Here is a 20,614-nt window from a genome sequence, read left to right as displayed (position 1 = left end):
TCGAACTCAAATTAACTTCATAGAGTTCATACTGTAATGCTCTGTGAGTCTGTGACTCAGGAAGAAGAGCAGTTGTTTAGTAATCTAAAAATGGTGGATTTGATTCATCATCTCCTCCCACATGCTGATGTGACCCTGGGCAAAGAATCTGAGCCCAAGTTGCCCACCGATCTGCGTGAATGTGTGTACTAATGGGCGGAAGCCGCTGTAGTGTAAAACCCTTTAAATGGTTGGTATAACTCGTGCTAAATACATTTTGTTCATTTACACTGGAGTAATGACCATACACTGAAGTATTAAAATCTCCATTTTTCTATAGTTCCCAGCAAAGTGAAGTTCATTGAAGGCAGTTAGCCCCGTTTATCTGGCAGACCTATGCCTTATCACATTCTGCAGTCTTTATCATAAAAGCAACTTGGAGCCCATAAAGCAACAAACTACAGAGTTATAGCTGAGGTGGCACAGTTCTTTGGCTCTTGGCTTCATGATCAATGTGCTTTAATAGGTGTAGTTTAGCAGCTAAGTGGGTAACGGATAACCGATGGCTACTGCAAGATATTTATTAAATGTGTAAAATAGCTCTTATCTGTCCCAATGCTAAGAGTATGTATTTAATAGGCCACTCACTGCCAGGTTCTTAGCATAGCGTCTAAACGTTAGTTCAGAACGTTTGGCTCCTGTGCACTCATAAAACATAAATGACATGCACAGTTAGCCTAGTGTAAGACTATGGCTCTGCACCGCCTGACAAGCTGCCAAAGGTGGAGTTTAGTGACTCAAGGCTAAAGCGACTATAAAGAAGAGTTAATGGGCTGTACAAGTGCTGCGTGATAAATCTCCAAGGTAGCACAGAGGGCCGTGGCTGTGTTTTATCAGAAGGAAATGGGAGCATGTTTGTTCTTTGAATTATGCCTCTAACAGTCGAAGCTACATAATATAGTGGAGGGGGACATCTGTTTGCTCCTTCAAACGTGTGAATCTTTTTTTTTTTTTCCCTACTTGCGCTTATGAGTAAATACATGGATTATGTGGTCCATGTGAAATTTACGAGTCCGTTAGTCAGATTGTGTGAGAACTCCCACTTACATCTGGGCGACCAGGACGAGGTTTGGGAGGAGCCGGGGTGACTGGAGGACGGACTGGTTTTGAGTCCACCTTCTTCTCCGTGGTTTCCTCCTCTTCTGGTACGGGAGGAGGAGGCGGAGGCGGAGCAAGGTTTGGACACTGGCCAATTTCTGCATTTTCAAAGGAAACGGGCCTGGAGAAATCTGAAAGACTGAAAGACAAACAGGCCAAATGATGGCTGCATGGTGAGGTGAGGCACAGGGAAGCAACAGAACAATGTGAGATGTGTGTTATATTTCCTCAATAATGTTTATATTTTTTTTAAAGCTACAACACAAACACCAGGAAAGCAGTGAGTATCTTTGTCCCTGCAGCCTGAGGGGGGGAGGAGTGATATTTTTTTTCTTACATGTAAAAGACAAAAGTCAAACATTCATTTTCACAGCCACAAAATAAAATTGTCAAAATATACGCCACCCTTTGAAAAATAAATAATCTGAGGAAGTCCAGTAGTAAGTGAAACAGTTCTGTTTTCTTAAAAGATCTACATCCAGAGCAGATGAATATATAAAAGTCATCTTTTAATCATATATATACAGAGTAATCAATGTTGAAAAAACGTTACTAAAACCTTTCAGATTGACACTTTGTCATTTTGCATAAAAATATCCCCCATTTGAAATGACTGCTTTGGCACTTGGTGAACTAGGATTTACAATTATACATCGGTTGTAGGATGATATTCAAAAACTAATTTCAGGGCTCTGAGCTTTAGTGTGATAAGCTCACACTGATCAACAAAAACTACACAGATAATAAGTTTTATATGCACAATTTTGGCTGAGACCCGCACACAAAGGCTTGCACAGATTAGATTTATTGTGCATGTTTCCAGAAACCTGAACAGAAACTCCCCTCGCCTGGATCCACAAAAGCTTTTGCCAAGTTGATTGACGTCCTGCTGGCGCTTGCTTCCTAACAGTACGGCTGAAATGACTGCATAGGTAGATTGTTAAACATCCTAGTGTAGATACTCCTAGTAAAAACATTGAGTTATGTCAGGAGAACTGCATTAAAAAAAAAAAAAAAAGCAATTTTCTGAGTACTAAAAGCACTCTGCCATGACGGCACTCTTACTGAAACTAGCTTTTTCAGATTTGAAACAATCATGCAGGTCCTGGTCCCTATTGGCCCGGTCTCAGTCAGGTGTGAAGGGAACCCAAGATTCAAGGTAACACTGGACCAGAAGTTTGCTACAGCAATTTATGTAAATAAATATGCATTAGAACTGTAATCATAAGGAATATAGTCAAGCTGTGTGTACTGAAGCTAAGCCAAAAAGTATATATTCATATCTCATACCAAATTGTAAGTGTCACCAACATGATTTTTCTGACTGGAATTTTTTTTTTACGAATGCAGCTTCTTTCCAAAACTGACATTTCTTTTGTCTCTGTTAGCTTTTGAGAGACGCCCGCCTCATTTCCTATCAATGACAAAGTTTTTTGTTTGAGTGTGTTGCAAGCTGAAACCACTGACAATAACCACTAAATGTTACACCATCAGTGACCTCCCAGTGGGATGATGGGAGGTCACTGACGGGTAAAACAGGGAAACAAACAAAGGTGAGTAAGTGTAGCTTAAGTTATGAATATGTTAATAAGACAACACTAATGATGCTGCTCAGGCAGAACAAAACGCCGGCTTTCATCATCACCAACAGCAGCAATACCGGTATTGATCTCCTGCAGTCATTAGCTAGTCTTTAATTCAGCAGAGTGTTTACACGATGGCTTCGAGGGATGTTTTCACACCTGGTGTTTAGTCCAGTTAAAACAAACTCTGGTTCATCCTCTCCATTAGCGCCGTTCTTTTATGTAGATGTAAACACAGCAGTCGCACTAAGGTGAGGACCAAAACAACCTTAACGAGACCGTGTAAGGTGGTCTGGGGACGCTGCCAAATGAACTCCAGAACGGTTTGCATTGATGGATGAGGGTTTGCAACGATCAAGGCTGTGTAAAGTCTAATGCCATTTTTAAGATGGAATCATACTTCTCACTGCTTCCTGTATTCGTATTTTGTATTATTTACCAAATAACCAGGCTGAACATTCTCGTGGAGTTTGTAGAGACAAGTTTTGGTTTGCTTGAAGTTTTCTAAACCCATCAACTGAGGAAAAACAAAAACATACACTGAATTGACCATGAGGTTCCATATGCATCCCTGGAATGGGACATTGACTCTGTTGGACGTCTGCTCCACGTCTGCTGGAATACCACCGAGGAAGATGCGCTGCAGCCTAATTGGCTGGTCATTGGGGAGCGGCGCCTCCCTCTTGGGTTCCTCATCCACCTGGACTGCAAAGGATCTGGTGAAGAGGAGACATTAATAAGATGAAGCATTCATAAAATCTTAAAGCGTGCCATCAGAAGGAAGCACAGACAGAAAAATGTCGTTCACTCACCTGCCAGGCAGCCTCTCTATGCGTAGCGAATGCTCTCTGCCGTCGCTCAGGTTTCCTTGGTCAGGTCGTCTGACGACGTGACGCTGATTATGACTGCCGGTATTTATTAGGACCTCAAGAGAGCCTTTGTTCAGCATGACAGAAAGGTAGGGCTGCAGGAGATGGAGATGAAACATATTAGGTGTGAAACAGGCAGACAACTTTCAGGAATTAAAAAAAAAAAATCATTATAAAATGACTTCATTTCAAGAAATCAAATCCTTTTTTAAATTAAGTTAAAATTGCCTTGGTAAAACATTTATGTCAGTAATATTGCATTTTGAGAGAGCAACAAAAACTGCAAGACATACTTGTGATTGGTTTGAGACAAAAAAAATTAAATATGTTCACATCACTTCACAAAAATGCAAACTGATCGCAGACTTTTTGATTGAAGCAACCTCGTTTTAAACTTTTAACATTGAGCACACAGGGGAAGAGAAAATTCACTCCAGGCAACAAGTCCTAAGGTTTTGATTCAATGTGCAAAAACTAATCTTTCAGTAAATTGCTCAATTATTCTAAAACCTTGAAGCGTAACACAAAACATAATAAATTCAAATTATTGAAAACTTTTTAAAACTTGGTTAAAAGTCACTGGCAGCCGCCGTCTGGATCAACACAAGCAATCTCGTCTCACTTTACAAGAATTCCCAAAGCTTTTTCCAATATAAACTAATCGAAATTTTCATCACAGCTCTACCTCACACTTCTATTATAAAGAAAATGGCAAAGAGAGAGAAGAAAAAGGTTCAGTAAACTCCCCGAAAAGAAAACTGCTTGTGAGAAGACAAAAAAAAGGGAGAAAGCTGGATTTAAGGAGAAAACAAAAAACTAGAGATGAGTAGAGACAGATATGGGTGTAAAAAAATGATAAAAAGGAAAAAGAGGAGTGGAAAGCAAGAAGGAAAGGATAAGAGATGAGAGGAGCAGGGAGGAGGAGATAATAGGGGGGAGAGATGAGAGGGCAGAGAGCAAAACAGCGAACTAGATAGAGATTGGGTGGGAGAGGAGGAGTGAGAGCCACAGAGGTGCTAGAGAGCCTCGGTGCAGGGTCAGGCTAATTTGAATTTTAATTCACCGTGTGCCAGAGGGCGAAGTGGGAGACAATTTACCACCTGAAAATGGAATTTCAATTTGAGGTCGGGGACAAATTGAACTGAGATGTAGCTACATCATGGCTCTGGCTGCGCCATCTCACACTCATACGCCGATACAATGGGACGGACGAACACACGTGAACAGACATGTCAAACGTGTCGGAGGATAGCGGATTCCCATAGAATCGCTCAAGTGTAAAAGAAATGCATACAAATATATATAGCAAATTAAAGCATAAGGATAGCATATTTATGGACTTTAGAAAGTAGGAATGGGAAATAACTCTTCTCAACCGGAAACAACTCAAAGACTTTCCCGAAACCAAACAGACCAGCATTCAAGTCAGCGGCTCTAAAGCTTTCAGGGGTCTGAATAGTTTCACAAGCCATAATAGATCAGGAGCATCGTTTTGATTTATCATGAGATCCACAGAATGAGACAGTCCTTCCAGTTTTTTTTTTTTTTTTACACATTCAGAGTGTTATTTAACCACAAAGCAGCTCATTTCTGCAGATACATTTGCACTGAAACATAAGAACAACTGGGAGAAATAAAGCAGGGAAGTTTATTTTAAAAACCTGAATCTACAGTCCAGGACTCATGACTCAATTCTGGTTCACAAAGAAAGTTTCAGGCTCTTGTGTTGACAGTTATACTTTTCTCTACATTTCTTTAAATAACTCATGAAAAAATAAAAATCTCTTCAAACAGCCATATTCTCATAATGGCAAGTAATTTTCTTGCTGGAGAAATTGTTTTTTCCTTCGTATTAGTTTTAGAAGTGTAAGGCTCTTCCAAATGCCTCCTCACTTTAAGTTTTTTTCTTCTCTAATCTTTCCTCTCCTGTTTTTAGCTACAGCTCTCGTCCCGGTGAATCCCACACCCGTCTCCCTCCAGTGTTTGTCCTTTCTCCTCGTCCTCTCCACTCCCCTCGTCCCTCTATAAACCAGCCATTAGTCAGGGCCAAGTTGAGTTGATGGTGTTTTTAACCTCGCATAACCTTTCTCCACACACATGCCTGCACACGCACGCTGTACCTGCCAGCATAGTTTGTAAAAATAGATTTATGTGCCCAACAACCATCGATGACGGATAAGCTGCAGGTAGCCCTCCGTTCGCCCTCTTATCACATTTCTCAAACGCCAACACTTTCTAGTTTGCATGTTTGAATTTGTGTTTATCCACAGATGGAAACGTGTGCACGTTTGAGTATTTTTTTTTTTTCCATCTGAGGAATAACCTCTAAATCATGGAAACTTAATTTGTTTAGAGAGATGATGCTGCTTTAGTCAGCTAGGATATGATATTACATTTACAAAAAGCTTCTGCACATCTTCAAGTTTATGTGTCTTTTTGCAGAATCAGTGAGAGTGGATTGTTTTTTTTGCATAAAACCAAATCCAATTAGCAGAGCTGCCAAAAAATGCAAATCTCATTAATAAGCACTCATGTAATCATAATTCACTTAGGGAACAGGTACTCACCTCTCCCGACTGCCTTCGTCTCCTCTTGGAACTTAAGTTTGGCCTGCGAACCTTTAGGCAGAAAAAAAAGCACATCAGTGCAAAAACCATCTACGCATGCATATATAACTCATGTCAGAAGTTTCTAAATAAGGGGCATTTTCAACTAATCTATAAGTTTTTACTTTTGAATCAACAAATTTGGTATATTTTTAGAAGAAAAAGTATGTAGACAAGTTTAAATCGACATGGATTTTCTCATGGATAACAGCAAATGTTCAAAAATATAAATGCACACATCACTAAACACTTGATCAGATGTCCCTAAATTTGCTGCAACTCTAACACATACAAACTTTTAGAGCAGTTCTGTTTATCCAAACTTTCCTCCTTGATAGAACAGATACAGTTAATTTAGACTGATTTTTTTTTTTTTTTTTTTTTTTTTTTGAAAAAATAAAAAATTCAAGGAGTCCACAAATTATCCATTCAAGTTGGGGATTTGTGAAGGCCATTCCAGACGCTAAATAAAATATATGCTAAGTAGGGATGCAAGTTAACTATTAATAAGTTAATTTAAAGTTGACTGATCTTATTGATCGACTAACAAGTAATTGATATATTAATTCTATACTGTATCTACTGCCTTTCCATAAAGTGAAGGATATTTTTTTAATATGCTGAATTAAAAAAAGAAGCATGTTCCTACACTTTAATTTTTTTGTGTCAGCTGTATGAAATACTCAATGAACAAACAAAAACTTTGAACATCTAGAAGACAACATCTGAAGACATTTCACAATATAACTGTGCAATTTAATATGTAAAAGCAAACTGCAAACCATATTTTCTCAAATTCCTAAAATACCTCAAACATAATTTCCTAGCAGCATACTGATACATCACAGCCTGATCAGATTCCTGCAAGTGCTGCTGTAGTGAGAGAAACGAGAGATAAAACAGGTAACCTGTGATGGGCTGACGGATGAAGCCCCTCCCACTGCCAGCAGTATAATCCCAGAGTCCGACAGAGTGCTGAAGGACAAGCTGATCTCAGTGCCGACCTCGAGAGACAGGCCACCCAGCTCCATGTATCCTGGCTTACTGAAACTCACTGTGTGCAGGTTCTGAGATATTAATACAAACAAGGAATGTGTTAGTTAAGGGTTCACAATAAAACTGTGGCATCAAAAAGTCAACAGGCAGATTACAGCAGACGTGAAATGCATTTTTCAAACTATTATTTTAAAAAAATGGGAATAAAACTTTACAGGCAGCTTTATGTTCGCACAGCAAAAATACATTCAGATTCACATGAACAACATAAAGAGCTGACTTCAAAACCCAGAAGCTTTCTAATCCTTTACATATCCTACATTATGTGAGCAAGGCTAGGTTTTAATTACATGGATGGAGTAGCTGCACTGAATTCATCATGAAGGCTGTTTCTTGCTTTGAAGAATGCATAGCAGGTTCAGGTTCTGCACTGATATTTCAATATGTGGAAAAAGGAATAAAAAAGCTGGAGCTAGCTTAAACTGGCTTTAACGTTCTTGTCCTTCCCGTTATTCTTTGCATCAATACAGAGCAAGGCCACAAAGCGAACGACAGAATCAATGATGCACTAAAGCGGGACCAGTAGAAGAGCTGGGGTCAAGTACGGAATAACATGAAGCAGTAGACAAAAACAAATGCCAAGGCCTTTTCAAATGTTATTTATTATGCGTTATGTTATTTTCATAAAACCTATTCTTATAAGAAAACCGCATCTACATGCAAATAGAAATGAGCGTTAATGACATTTTAGAGTCCACAATAGGTCACAAACCAACTGATTTCTGTAAAGGCATCTCACATGAACTCCAAAGTGAAAAACTTACCTCGACATTACATCCTTTAGTGACCCCTGTATAGTCGGTGCTGCTGAGCAGATTATATGGAGTTCTGGAGACTTCAATGTCTCTGAGACAACCTGCATACCTCTTCAGATTCACCTCTGACCTAAAACGATAGCAGTCATAGTACTAAATGAAATTATCATCATGAGAAATCCCAAGCTCATTGGACTTTGTCTCTACGCAGTGAAGCTGGATTACTTCAGCCGTGAAATGATTGCATCATGATCTGAAGCTGAGTGAAGACTGGAATTCAATAAGAATTTTTTTTGAATATGCTGTTTGTCCATATCGATGAAGTTGAAGTCATCAAGGGTTTGGGGAATTTCAACTTTAGACAATAAATGTTTAAGTCCAGAAAATGTGGATAAAATAATCATCCACATTTTCTACTTTAGCAGATTTGGGCTCCAAAATCACAATAAAGTGTAAAATTTTAGCAAAAAATATTAATATTAAAGGACAGGGATGGAAACCATTAGCATTGTTTAAATTTAATATTTCTGTCATGTTTTAACCACAAACTTCAATGTATTTTATTGAATTTTATGTGATAGAGCAGTGGTTTGCAACCTGACTCAGGAAACAGCACAACCTGTGGAGCGTCCACAATGGCAATGATAAAGAGTTAACTGATGTTTTACAATACAAATAAAACAACAATTTTTATTTTTTTTTCCCCAAACAGAACAATTACCATACTATAAGCTGCACCTACACATTTTTTGGAAGAAAAAAACAAACTGGAAACGTACATACATAAGCCGCACCGGGCTATAAGGGCTGCATCCTTCTCCAAAGCCGAACCCTGGTTTCGTTCACGCCGAGTGCAGCGGCTCTATGTACTGCCAGATCAATAGCCTTCAACTTAAAAGCTGCATCATATGAGTTTGAAGAAATTTCTCCGTCATGCCTGCTGCTAGCTTGTGCTAGTTCTAAATGAAAATTAGCTCTTTCTTCTTTGATTTACAATTTTGACTTCCAATGATTCACTTCCTGCTAAAGAGCCCCCTGGTGGTTGAAGAAAAATCAACACAAAAGCTGCACCGGACTATAAGTCGCATGTGGGGAAAAAACAGTAGTGGCTTACAGCCTGAAAAATACGGTACACTGAATTTCCACAAAAGAAGAAGAAAAAAAAATCTACCAATCATGTTTTTATAAAAGTTTTATGTTTTTTTTTTTTTGCTTTATTCTAAAACATATGGACCTTGAAAGTTTTATTCAACTGGACTGAAAACAAACAAGATGACTACTTACAAAGGTTGCAGGCTGATGTAAAAGACCAACACCAAGAATAATTGTGAAATGGAAAGAAAATATGTGTGGCTTCCACAATTTTTTACAAATTAAAAATATGAGAGTCATGACAAGCATAATGCACTGATCCCCTCAGTGTTTTTTTTATAACAGCCGGGGCCGTCTCTACCAGTGACCTTTTGTTCTTTCACATGACGTCCCAATTAAATACACTCGTGTGTTTAACATGACAGAATATGTGTGATTACATCTGAAAAGCATTACAAAAATGTTTGAACAAACATCAAATTCTGGCTAATAAAGGACAGAAAAGTGATTTGCAGCAAAGGCCTTCATATTCAAGCCAATAAAACATTATGCATTAACTGTGGGCTGCACAGCCTTATCAGCATTGCTAGCATCATGCAGTGATGACCTATTTGAACATTTTTTCTAAAACAAAGAATGTAAAATTCATTTTTGTTTTACCTGGCTCCCATGCTGTTAAAACAGAACATAAAGCATTAGCACACTTACAAAAAACAATTCCTTATGCTGGAGGTGTGAACATTGAACATGTTTATATAAAAACGGATTCTATATTTATGCTTTACGAGTTTTTTTTTTTATGTTTGTACCTGTAGTTTCCGATCGTTGGCAGACCACCAAAATAGATTTTCTGGTTTTCCTTCAGGTTCAGACCAGTGGCTGAGCCCTGAGATAAAGCCACAATCTTTTCTTCAGCACCATCATCGATGTCCACAACGATCACAGTGGCTATGTCAAGGTAAGAGACACTTTCAGTAACCTTTTTACATCTGCTTTCATGACCTAAAGACTATGAATTCTCACAAGTACCCTGTTTCTTGTTCCTCGACACGGTGAGAGCTTTCCAGCGTCCATCATTGTGGCGTTTAGCTGATAGGGCTCTTCCAACTCCTGATCCCAGGTCAAAATTCACCTTCACCTTTCCTTCTGACAGCTCAAGAGACATAAAGTCCTTCTGCAAAGAGCAACATTAACAGAGAGAGGTGTAGGGATCAATATATTTATATAATGCAAGCCAAAAGAAGATTTCTATGCTGGTGATATAACTTCATAAATTGTGCAGGTTTGTTTCCTGTCATCTGTCTCTGTTGCAAACATACCATGTCTTCAGTGGACAGATACATGAGCAGCGCGTCAGAAGAGAAAGTGCGAAACTTGAAGGTGATTGTGGAAACATTTGGGTTCCACCTTGTGGGTCGTCCTACTGCAGCGTAGCCTTCACCGTCCAGCTGGACTGTCCCCTCACCATCAGTTCGCTGAGGACTACAAGAACACAGAGGGATCAGATTTCCTAACGTTTTCATCCATCTTCCAAAAACGCTTCACAACCCAGAAAAAAAAAGACGCAAAAAAGAAGATGGCATCCGTTAACTCCCATGATAAATTGCAAACACAAATACAGCAACAGGACAAACATAAACAAGAAATATTGATGTAAAATAAGAAATTTATCTGCATACCTGACAACACAACCTTTACAGTCTCCCTCTCTCTCTCTGTAGTTCCACAGACCGATAGGTTTACCGTCCAAGAAGGTCTCGCCCATGCAGCCTATAAATGTTGATGCTCTGACTGCTTCTGCCTTCTGCAGGACAGAAAAAGAAAAAATAAAGGTTAAAAAAAAGCACAGCTAGGTTAGTCATGTGTTTGACAGACAAATACCTTTGCAGTGCCCAAAATTCCTCCAACAAACAGGTAGGCATTCTGGTCGACGTCTAAGATGGTGAAAGCTTTAGGTGAGTTGGCACTGGCTGGGGTTGGCATCATGCCGGCCATAGGGCCTTCCAAGGGATATACTGATATGGTGCCATTTAGACCATTACTGCAGATGAGAACAAGGCAGTACAGTAAATGTCATTCAATTTCATATTTGCTTAACCTATATTTAACCTGGAATACCCTACTCAGATTAAAAATGTATTTTTCACTAAGTATCAAACACAAATACAAAAAGGACAGTTAAACATTAAAATTACAAACCACTCTAAATGAAAACAGTTGCCATGGAACTGACCTCAAGGACTCAGTGTTTTATTTAGAAGCGTACAATGAAATTAACCTTGTCATTTTCCAGTCATACTGCAGTTTTTTCAGCACTAAGTCCAGTGCAAATGGGTCAGAAAGAAACAAGTGATCTTGCTGATGAAGAAAATAATGATCAGCATTTTGCATTGCAAGGAACAGGAACAGAAGTAGGAAGTCAGCAACCTGAGATTGCCTCATATACTCTCGGTCATCTGAGTCATCTCTACTCAGGGGTAAAAATGGCCACTTATTCTGAAAATAGGTTTTAAGTTCAGTGTTTTAAGTTTCTCTACATGTGGTTTGAAGTTAAGCAAGTTATCAACCCCAACATCAGAGATGTTTAGACCAAGATCGCTGATATAGCTTATAAATAGAAGGGGACCTAATATAGAGCCCTGTGGCACTGAGGTGACTTGAAAACCAATCTACTGCTATGTAATGGTCAATACGGTCAAATACTTCAACAAGTTCTATATGTTTCCTACAGTGACTAAATGTTGTGTTCACCTGATATTAGTTTCCTTTGACCTTTTGATTGTAAACCGAAATGACAAAAACACACTGTGTGTGCCGACTGAACCTCTCCTCACAGCCATATGAACCATCCACCTTGAAAGTTTGTTTTCAAGGCAGGTGTAACATACAGCAGTGGGGGAATATTCTAAAGAGAGAAGTCTGTGTGATGCCATCAGTAAACACCTCTGGGAAGTCTCTCTGATGGAAAATGCATGGAGCAGGTGGGACTCTTCCTCTATGTGAATGAGCGAGTGTGTAAACAACAACACTGCCGCTTACAGAGGGAAGGGAAAATAGATTGCAGTGAATCTATGTAATGATGTGCCAAAGGCTGACAAGACTGCAAACTCTAGATTTCCCAGCTGTAAAAACATGCTTTCTACTCTAGCATGAGTAAGACAATGTTTTGGGGTTTCTGCTGTTTTGTCTTCGCTGTTGGTATTGATTATTATTTGTTAAATAATGTGAGAGAGGTGTAAGACAAGACAAGGTGCCAGGAAAATATTGTGAAAGCAGGCAGAACATTGTTTCATATTTTTCTTCGGCTGAGTTTGTGATAAACTGCAAAATGATTGGCTTACTACATCTTGCCGAAAGTGCAACACAAGATTTGAATTTACGTTCTACTTACCGAGACGCTTCTATCCGGTGCCAGTTTCCATCGTTGATTGTGTGATGGGGATATTCAACCCTTCCCACACCTGAACCCACATCCCAAAGGAAATTCACCTTCCCCTTGCGCATCTCCAAGGCCAAGAAATCAACCTGAGGTACAGAGAAAACAAATAAACTACTTGTATACTTTTGTAGTGCAGTAAGCTGTGTTCAAGTCTCATGTCAGCATATTGTTAAGTGGCAAATCCAGATTTTTTCCCCACATGTTGGTGACATCTGGAGGCAGTTAAGAGTATGTACCTAAAAGAGACTGATTGCATTTTTATTAATATTTTTATTTTTAAAATCAAGCATGATTTTCCAATTCCAAATTATGGAATGGAAAACTCCAATAGAATACACTGAAGCTCGTGATTTGAACATGACAGGATGTAGACAAAGCTCAAGGTGCATTAATACTTTTGGGAAACACTGTATCCAACTTTTTAAAATTTTAACTGTATGGCATGTTTTTGTACATTTGTCAACAGAAAACTGTAGTTGATGCACAATAAGTTGACATCTCATTAAATATGCTAGTTGATAAGAAATCTTTTGTGAAAATAATCAATTAATTATCCAGCATTCTTAATATTAGGATGATAAATCTGACTTTTATGAAAAATAGGCAGCATTATTGTGGCCTTGAATGTGTACAAAAGGTGCTGCAGTCATACAGCTCTGAACGTGTAAAAATCGGTGTTCTTTAAATGTAACAGCAATGCGAATAAATGCCCTTTCTCAACAAAACCAACTTTATAAATGGAGCAAAGTATAAAAGTGAGCGACCCTCTCCTCTCATATTATGTGATAACAGATTAATGTGGTCAGATTTGAGTTTTTCAGTAAAGGTACACAAGCAGATTACAGACCACACAAATCTCACAGTAAAAGGGATGATTTGGAAACCTATCAGCATCCCACCCATTAGTAAGAGAGTCCAGATTCTCAATATCATTAAATAGAACCAACTGGAGCATTTATCCAGGAGGTGAATATAAAATACAATGATGAAGTGATTTCTCAGCCAGTACAAGAGCTGAAGTTCTCTCCTGTGGCCCCTTTAACTGGATTTTCACAGGATTTTGTTGTATTTTGATTAACAATCTTACTTATGTATGAGTTAAAAAAAATGATGAGTGAATTCTGAGCATGCAGACTCTTCTGCTGTCTTTGAACTACACAAAAATAATTATTCATATAGCCTTATGCACTATTAGAGATTATCAGGAAGTCGCATCTGAACACACAAATCACAGGCAAACACACGAGTGTGCGCACTTTACTTTCTAGTCTCTCCAGAGTATCGGCGATTATTCATTAGCAGAGATCACAGGGAGGCATTATTATTCAACTAGCACTTCACTATTAGTAAAAATGTAAGATGTGAACAAAAACACACACTAAATTATTATTTATACTAAATTAGAATATCCATGAGAGACACAAACACATATGTGCCGAAGACGTCCCAGTCAGATGAAGCAAAGCAAAGATTTCTCTGGGGAAATCAGGGTAAAGCTGAGAGCAACACAAGCTTGTTGTTAATTGCCACTCCACTCCAGCACACACACAAATACAGTGCACACACTTTGGGACTATAAGCAGTACCTTTAAACAGCGCTGTGTTGTATTTTAAGGGTGCTGGTGGGTATGTGTCAAGACGTATTAATTATTCTCACAGACAAATCACTCTGGGAGTATTTGCAGGCTGAGCGCTGCTGCTTCTTTGTCTAGTTTAAGACGCGGACACAACTTGGTTCTTTGTGTGTGCAGGTCTTTGCGTTTGCTAAACTGAACTTTCAAGCGGGATAAATGTTGTACATTAACCTTAATTAATGCAATATTATAGAAGATATGCCTGCAAAAAAAAAATCTATATAGCGGCAGTAGTTGGGGAGTCTGAAACATTAAAACTAATTTCATACTTACATATTTGGCAGATCCCAGGTAAAAGAGGAGGTTTTCAGGTGTGGTGGTTTTAACATGAAGGATGATGGTGTTGTACCTCCCTTTTCTGATGTCGGGGCGATAACTGCGGAGGCAGTCACCACCTGACGAAACTGAGACTTTGATCTGGAATGTAGTGGGAGATTAGAAACTATTTTAACACGGAACAAAAACAGATTTCACAAGCATTTCTTTGTACAAACATATTTATTTTCTTTTGGTGGAGAGAAAAAATAATTCATAGAAATAAATTCATGTAATTTTAAATCAAACTTGATATGATTTGAGGTTATAATGTATATTCAGGTGAATTTTAGGACATTAGAATGTCATTCAATTATACAAACAGATGTATTTCAGGTGTTTATTTTGTGATAATTTTTTTTACTATGGTTTAGAGGTAACATAAGCCCACAATTAAGTTTTTTTCAAAACATATTCATGACATAAGATCACTATAAAGAAGATTTTTCATACAGAAATCTTATGTTGTACCCTTATTGGAGCTTAGAAGACACTGCTTTCATAAATGAAACCTTCTAAAGGAGGTTTTTGCTAAAGAAGCATGGTGTTTACAAGCTGCAACTGCTGTAAGCATATTACCGCTGAGTGGAAGGAAACAGAGCGATAGTAAAAGGGGATTGTGAACCAAACTTCAATTAAGAGTTTCTTTTGTTGTTGCTCAACTGTGTTTTCTCAAGTCCAAAAGCAAAGCAGTACTTCACCAAGAAATTACAGATCACTTTCAGCTTTCTTCTTGGAGATGCTGATTTTTTTTTCCCCCCATAAACAGACTCGACACTTGTCTACATCACCAACAGGTCCAACTAGCTAATGTAATGACCATGGCATGATTGTGGTAGACTAACCAGAAACCTGGTCTGACCTAAACCCCACAAAAAAAAACAAAAAAACTACAAGTTGTTATTATATCACACATAACACAAACAAGCTGATGGGTTGAATAAAAAAAAAAAACTGCTTCCTTCAGACCTCATCAGAGCCACATGCTCCATGTCACGCTGCACTGATGCAGTAATTTAGGCAAAAGCACATTCACACACGAACATTCAAAAACACACAAGAAATCTATGGCTCAGAAGTATGGAAAGAATATTTACTCAACAATTTCACTGCTATTCAGCATCGACTGGTTGCAGTAACATATGTGAATATCAAAAACACATACTGAATTTGCTTGCTTCCTGGCCTGGTTGATCAGTTCCTTTATTTGTGAGATGTTGCGCCTCAAATTGTCTTGAAGCTCTTTTATCGGTTGCAGCTTCTCCAGCAGTCTGTCGGCTTCATCCTCCAAATCCTTTACTTTAGCTCCAGCAGCATGGACTAAGAGCAGAGAGAGATGGAGCAAAATGAGCATAAACACTGGCACAGCAATACTTCTTACAAATACTACAGAGTAAATCTCAGCTGAAAGTGGAAAGCTTGCAAGATACGAGATAACTGAAAGAACAGAAATACAAAAGAAGAGTGAGAAACGAGATCGAGAGCCAAAGAAATTAGTGTAGCTTAGCATTCAAAGAGAACTGCTTTAATTTTACAGTGTACATTATGTAGGACAGTGATAGGAAGAACTAAAAATCAGAAAGGCGTTATATGCCTTGCAATGAGCTGAGAATTCATGCTCATTTTGAATGGAGGCATTAATAGAAGCAGCTGTATAGATACTAAAGACAGCCAAAAAATTAGTGTAAGGTGCATCAATACAGCTGTAGAGAACTGTTTACATCGGTATTAACTGAGGCTATTAAAACAAAAATGATTGCCACGTTGTGTTAAAAACTGGAATTTAGTATTTTGTTTCGTCAATAAACAAGAACTGATTAGAAAACTGTAAAAGCCAAACACATGACTAGAGTGTAGTATTGGTGCACCGATTACAATAATAAATGATTTTTATTAAGGTAAGTGAAATATACATACTGATTGCTGTGGGGATTGAAAAAAGAGAAACAAGGAGAAAAATATCAAACATCGAGTTGAATTTACCAAAGTTTCTAAAAATTGTTCACTTTGGAATTAGTACTGAATTACACTAAATATAGATTTATCAAGCTTATATAATTTAATTTATTGATTCACGAGTTAATGGAGATGCAAGATAATAAAGCACTTTACTGTTTTTTTCAGGGTCCTGGATCATCCGATTGGCTGCGTTGACGTCGTCTTCCAGCTTGCTGCTGTTCAGCCGCAGGCCTCCGAGGTGCAGGTTCAGGTCCGCCAGGCGCTCCAGGACGTCTACGGCTGTAGCATTGGCATCAGCTGCTACTGCTTTTGTAGCTGCTAGTTTAGCAGACGTATCTGTAAGAAATGCCACACATTGCTAAAAGACGGCTGTAATTTTAATTTGTTTAAAAAACATTCAAAAGAGGGTGAATGATTTGTTTGGACACAAACAAATTAAAAATCTTTACCATTGGGGATCGCTCTAAGTGTCGCCAGGGTTCCATTAACAGCTGTTTGAAGATCTTTGGCTTTGTCTCTAGCTGCTTTAACTCTGCTCTTTAGTCCAGCCACATCGTCTGCATTTTCTACACACAAAGCAAATGGTGATATCTAGTAAAATATCCCTCTTCCCTTTCTGGTCAACAGAATCAGTGAGATTGCATACAAAGGAAAAGGATGCAGATATTCTGAAGCAAAGATAAAATAAGAGATGATTCCATGTAAATTCACTTTACAGAAATCAACATAAAGTTTAGAATCTATGGGAAAATGACTTGTGTCAGCTGAAATACTTTGTTGTTTATACAAGGTATTGTATAAACAATACCTTGTTTATACAAAGTATAAACAAGGTATTGTTTATACCTTGTTTATACCTCAGCATTTAAAGGCTGAGGGCCTTTAAATGCCCTCAGCTGACCTGGACAGTTTTTCACTTTCAAAAAACTGAAAACTACTTTTTTTTTGCATTGCTCATAATACTAGTTACACCTTTAATTTTTCAGAACTCACCACCTGTAGGTTTGTACATTAAACACTTTAAGATTTTTAAATCCAATCAAACAAATAGCATTGTAAGCATTCCCCCCACTGATTTCACTTTCTAACAAATGAAATCAATGCAGTACAGCAGACCTGGGCGTTTAAAAGTCAGAGGGCAACAGCCGGGCCTTTAAATGCCCTCAGCTGACCTGGACGAAAATTGGAAATCAAAAATGCATACATTTTATTTCTATTTGGTTTATAAAGCTCATTTTCAAAGAAACCTCTTCCATTTCCTATGTAACCATGTAACCCTTCTACAGTCCTCCAGGACCGCACCATGCTGGAAGGGAAGACATCAAACACAACAAGAAAATCAATGATTTTCTGCAAATCTTTTTCTTTTTAGTTTGCAAGGAAAAAATAACTGCACTGGTGAATTTCAGGATAATTAAACTGATCATTCTGGTAATATAAACTGGGGTAGAGACATTAATTAAACTTAGCATAATTTTAGGAGATAATTATATGATTTAGAAAATGTCTATAATAACACACAGGGATGAATCAAATGCCATGATACGGATAAACAAATATAATTTTTGTCATATCATTTTCCAGGTGTATAAACTTCCTCATTTTTCTGTCACTCCTCTGCAACTTTAGTATAATTCAGAAGAAAAAACAATCAATTAAAGAACAGTCAACTTTATTACCTCAAGATGAGATTATAAAAAGAAATCAAGTATCAAGCTAAACATGCTCAATTTAGGCCTCCGTAATCAAGGATAGACTTTCCAAGAGCGATTTCATACTTTTAAGAAAATGTTCATGTTTCCAGTCCGGTGTGCAGACCCGTACCTTTAACATCATTCTGAAGTTGTTTGGCTTTGTTCAGCAGTATTTGGCTCTTCTGGAGGGCATTCTGAGCGGCCTCCTTTACCGGGACTTCAGGACCCAAAGCCTGAAACAGCAAAACATATGAACCATATAAACACATAGACCTTCTAACAACTTGAGAAACTATGCTTTCAGAAACTATAGATATAAAAGATTTTTTTAAAAAGTATGTGTCATGACAAAAACAAACACTTTTCTGGATTTAATGACTTTATGTTAAATTTAATCATTATTACTTTGAAAGAAATGGAGTCAAACTACTACTTTTATTTTACTTGTCTGTGATCGTTTTTATGCTGTTTTTCCAAAATCTTCTTAGAGCTTGAACTTTACTGCCCTCTAATTTTGAAAAATAAAAGTATAAATATTGCTATGATGTCTGTGATGACCAAGGGAGAGCCAATAATATATTTTCTTACTGAATACAAATATATTGTGCTGAGAATAGACTTGCAGGGTCTTGATGGTTCTAGTACTTGCATACTCCTGAAGATTGTAGAATAAAGTTGTAATTATTGCCATAAATGTCTAAAAATATCATTTTTTGTGTCTTAATTTTAGACACTTATAAAACCAGAATGCATGCAAAGCACCAAGAATAAAATTTTTACTCTATTCAAGACATTAATGAATTTCTGAATCCTCACCAGTGCCAGAGCCTCATTTGCCATCTGTTTGGCTGCTTTTGCCTCTTTTTCTGCAGCATCAACATTGGTTTTAATGTTACTGTAAGCATGGACAGCAGCAGTTGCATTGAAGGACAGGTTTTTAGCTTCAGCCAAAATACTGAGGTGAAGAGTGAGAAAGAAGAAAAAAATAAACATGATAGATTAAATCAACTTCTACACAAACCTGTTTCCAATCAAACATCTTAATTTTGCCTGTGTTAATGGTAGTTAAACACTGTTTTACAAGAATATGGCATTTATACCAAATCCTAAAATTATATTATTATTATATTACGCTGAATTGGAAAATAAAATTCCACCTTTTACCCTTTAAGATAAACAATGTTTACATACAAATACCGACTAATTAAAACATTTGGAATATGAAAATATACATCTTATATCTTTTTCAATTATTCGTCATTTAATTTAACTTTCCACTGCATGGCTGAGGGAACTATCATGCAAAAAAAACATGGGAGAAGGTAAAACAGTGATCTGTTTGTACTGTATTCACCCATCCAAAATGGCTGCCGATTCATTTAGCTGCTTGGCGTGTCCCTCTGCTTCGCGGACTTGTTCAGCCAGGCGGCCATCGCTCAAGCCATCGGAGAGGCCCTGAACTTCGTCATCCAGCTGAGCACGAAGCGGACCGAGCTCTCTGTCCATCTCCTCCAACTCCTGAGAATGGAGATCAGAGGATTAAATGCATCATGACTTACCAAAATAAAAGAAGTTTCTTTTTTTCATTGTAACTCTCAGCCAAACAAGTTCAGTCAGAATGAACAATGAAAAGTCTTTGGGATTTTTCTTGATTTAGTACCTCTAGCTCCTTGATGATGTTGTCAGACAGCTGGTTTGCATCATCTAGAAGATCACTTCCTTCTCCAAGGACCTTCTGCGCGTCTTGTTTGACAGCATTGACTGCATCTCGCTTCCTCTGTAAAAAAAAAAAATATATATATATATATATATTACCATCAACATCTGCAGCAATAAACTATTTTTATTTCTGAATGTTTTAGGTTTTCTATAGTTTTTTTTTTGAGAAGCCAGTTTGCCTTCTAATTTTTTAAAATGGCTGCCACAAAAGGAGTTTTAATATTGGCTTTTTCTTTCAGGTCATTTCTACATGACATATAGCTGACTAGTATCTGACCAGTTTTATTGAACTTTCAAGAGCTGAGCCATAAATCATATAGTTGTATCAAAGTGATAAAATCATAACTTATTGAAATGGAAATAAATCTTTTTCTCCTGTATCTGTTGCATCACTAAAAATGATAAAGATACCAAATACACCACTATAGTTTTATCTTCCCAGAATTTAATGTAAAATTTCAACATTCCAGTGTTAATTTTTTAGGAACTTTCTCAGATCTGTTCATTTCATTAATTTTTTTTTAGTATTTGAAGTTGTTAATCATTTTATTGTTGAATCTAAAGCACTTTATGGTTTTATTGATGAAAAAGAAACATTCTAAAGCCAAGGAAATAATCTGAGAAATTAATAGGCATTTAAAAAATGTATTTCAGTAGAACCAGTAGTAAACAGCTGCAGCTACCTGCAACAGACCTAAGCATGTTTTTATTAGATTTAATGTACATTTTGCACCTAATCTGATAAGCAGTAAAAGT

At 37.6% G+C, this 20,614-nt stretch overlaps 1 protein-coding gene across 8 annotated transcripts in view; it reads right to left on the bottom strand.

The window, feature by feature from the left end:
• The window catches only part of lama2 (laminin, alpha 2), a 157,220-nt gene that overhangs the window by 10,866 nt on the left and 125,740 nt on the right, over positions 1–20,614 (bottom strand). For 4 of the 8 annotated variants that reach the window (XM_088002062.1, XM_088002064.1, XM_088002065.1 and 1 more), the window contains 21 exons: positions 19,800–19,916; positions 19,494–19,657; positions 18,956–19,094; positions 18,270–18,372; positions 16,895–17,011; positions 16,599–16,781; positions 15,652–15,806; positions 14,445–14,588; positions 12,490–12,623; positions 10,980–11,139; positions 10,778–10,902; positions 10,418–10,580; positions 10,128–10,272; positions 9,908–10,046; positions 9,759–9,770; positions 8,016–8,136; positions 7,104–7,262; positions 6,157–6,207; positions 3,533–3,684; positions 3,260–3,436; positions 1,087–1,276 (listed from right to left, as the gene is read on the bottom strand). In XM_088002062.1, coding sequence (XP_087858188.1) covers positions 1,087–1,276; positions 3,260–3,436; positions 3,533–3,684; positions 6,157–6,207; positions 7,104–7,262; positions 8,016–8,136; positions 9,759–9,770; positions 9,908–10,046; positions 10,128–10,272; positions 10,418–10,580; positions 10,778–10,902; positions 10,980–11,139; positions 12,490–12,623; positions 14,445–14,588; positions 15,652–15,806; positions 16,599–16,781; positions 16,895–17,011; positions 18,270–18,372; positions 18,956–19,094; positions 19,494–19,657; positions 19,800–19,916 — 2,850 coding nt within the window. The remainder of the gene's footprint in view (positions 1–1,086; positions 1,277–3,259; positions 3,437–3,532; positions 3,685–6,156; positions 6,208–7,103; positions 7,263–8,015; positions 8,137–9,758; positions 9,771–9,907; positions 10,047–10,127; positions 10,273–10,417; positions 10,581–10,777; positions 10,903–10,979; positions 11,140–12,489; positions 12,624–14,444; positions 14,589–15,651; positions 15,807–16,598; positions 16,782–16,894; positions 17,012–18,269; positions 18,373–18,955; positions 19,095–19,493; positions 19,658–19,799; positions 19,917–20,614) is intronic. The other 4 variants (XM_088002063.1, XM_088002069.1, XM_088002067.1 and 1 more) reach the window with 1 other exon arrangement.

Source organism: Poecilia mexicana, unplaced genomic scaffold (assembly GCF_051168715.1).
Source record: "Poecilia mexicana isolate PSO_F unplaced genomic scaffold, ASM5116871v1 scaffold_21, whole genome shotgun sequence".
Classification (NCBI taxonomy): Eukaryota; Metazoa; Chordata; class Actinopteri; order Cyprinodontiformes; family Poeciliidae; genus Poecilia; species Poecilia mexicana.
The sequence above is the reverse complement of the archived record's forward strand: the minus strand, read 5'-3'. Positions and strand labels throughout refer to the sequence as shown.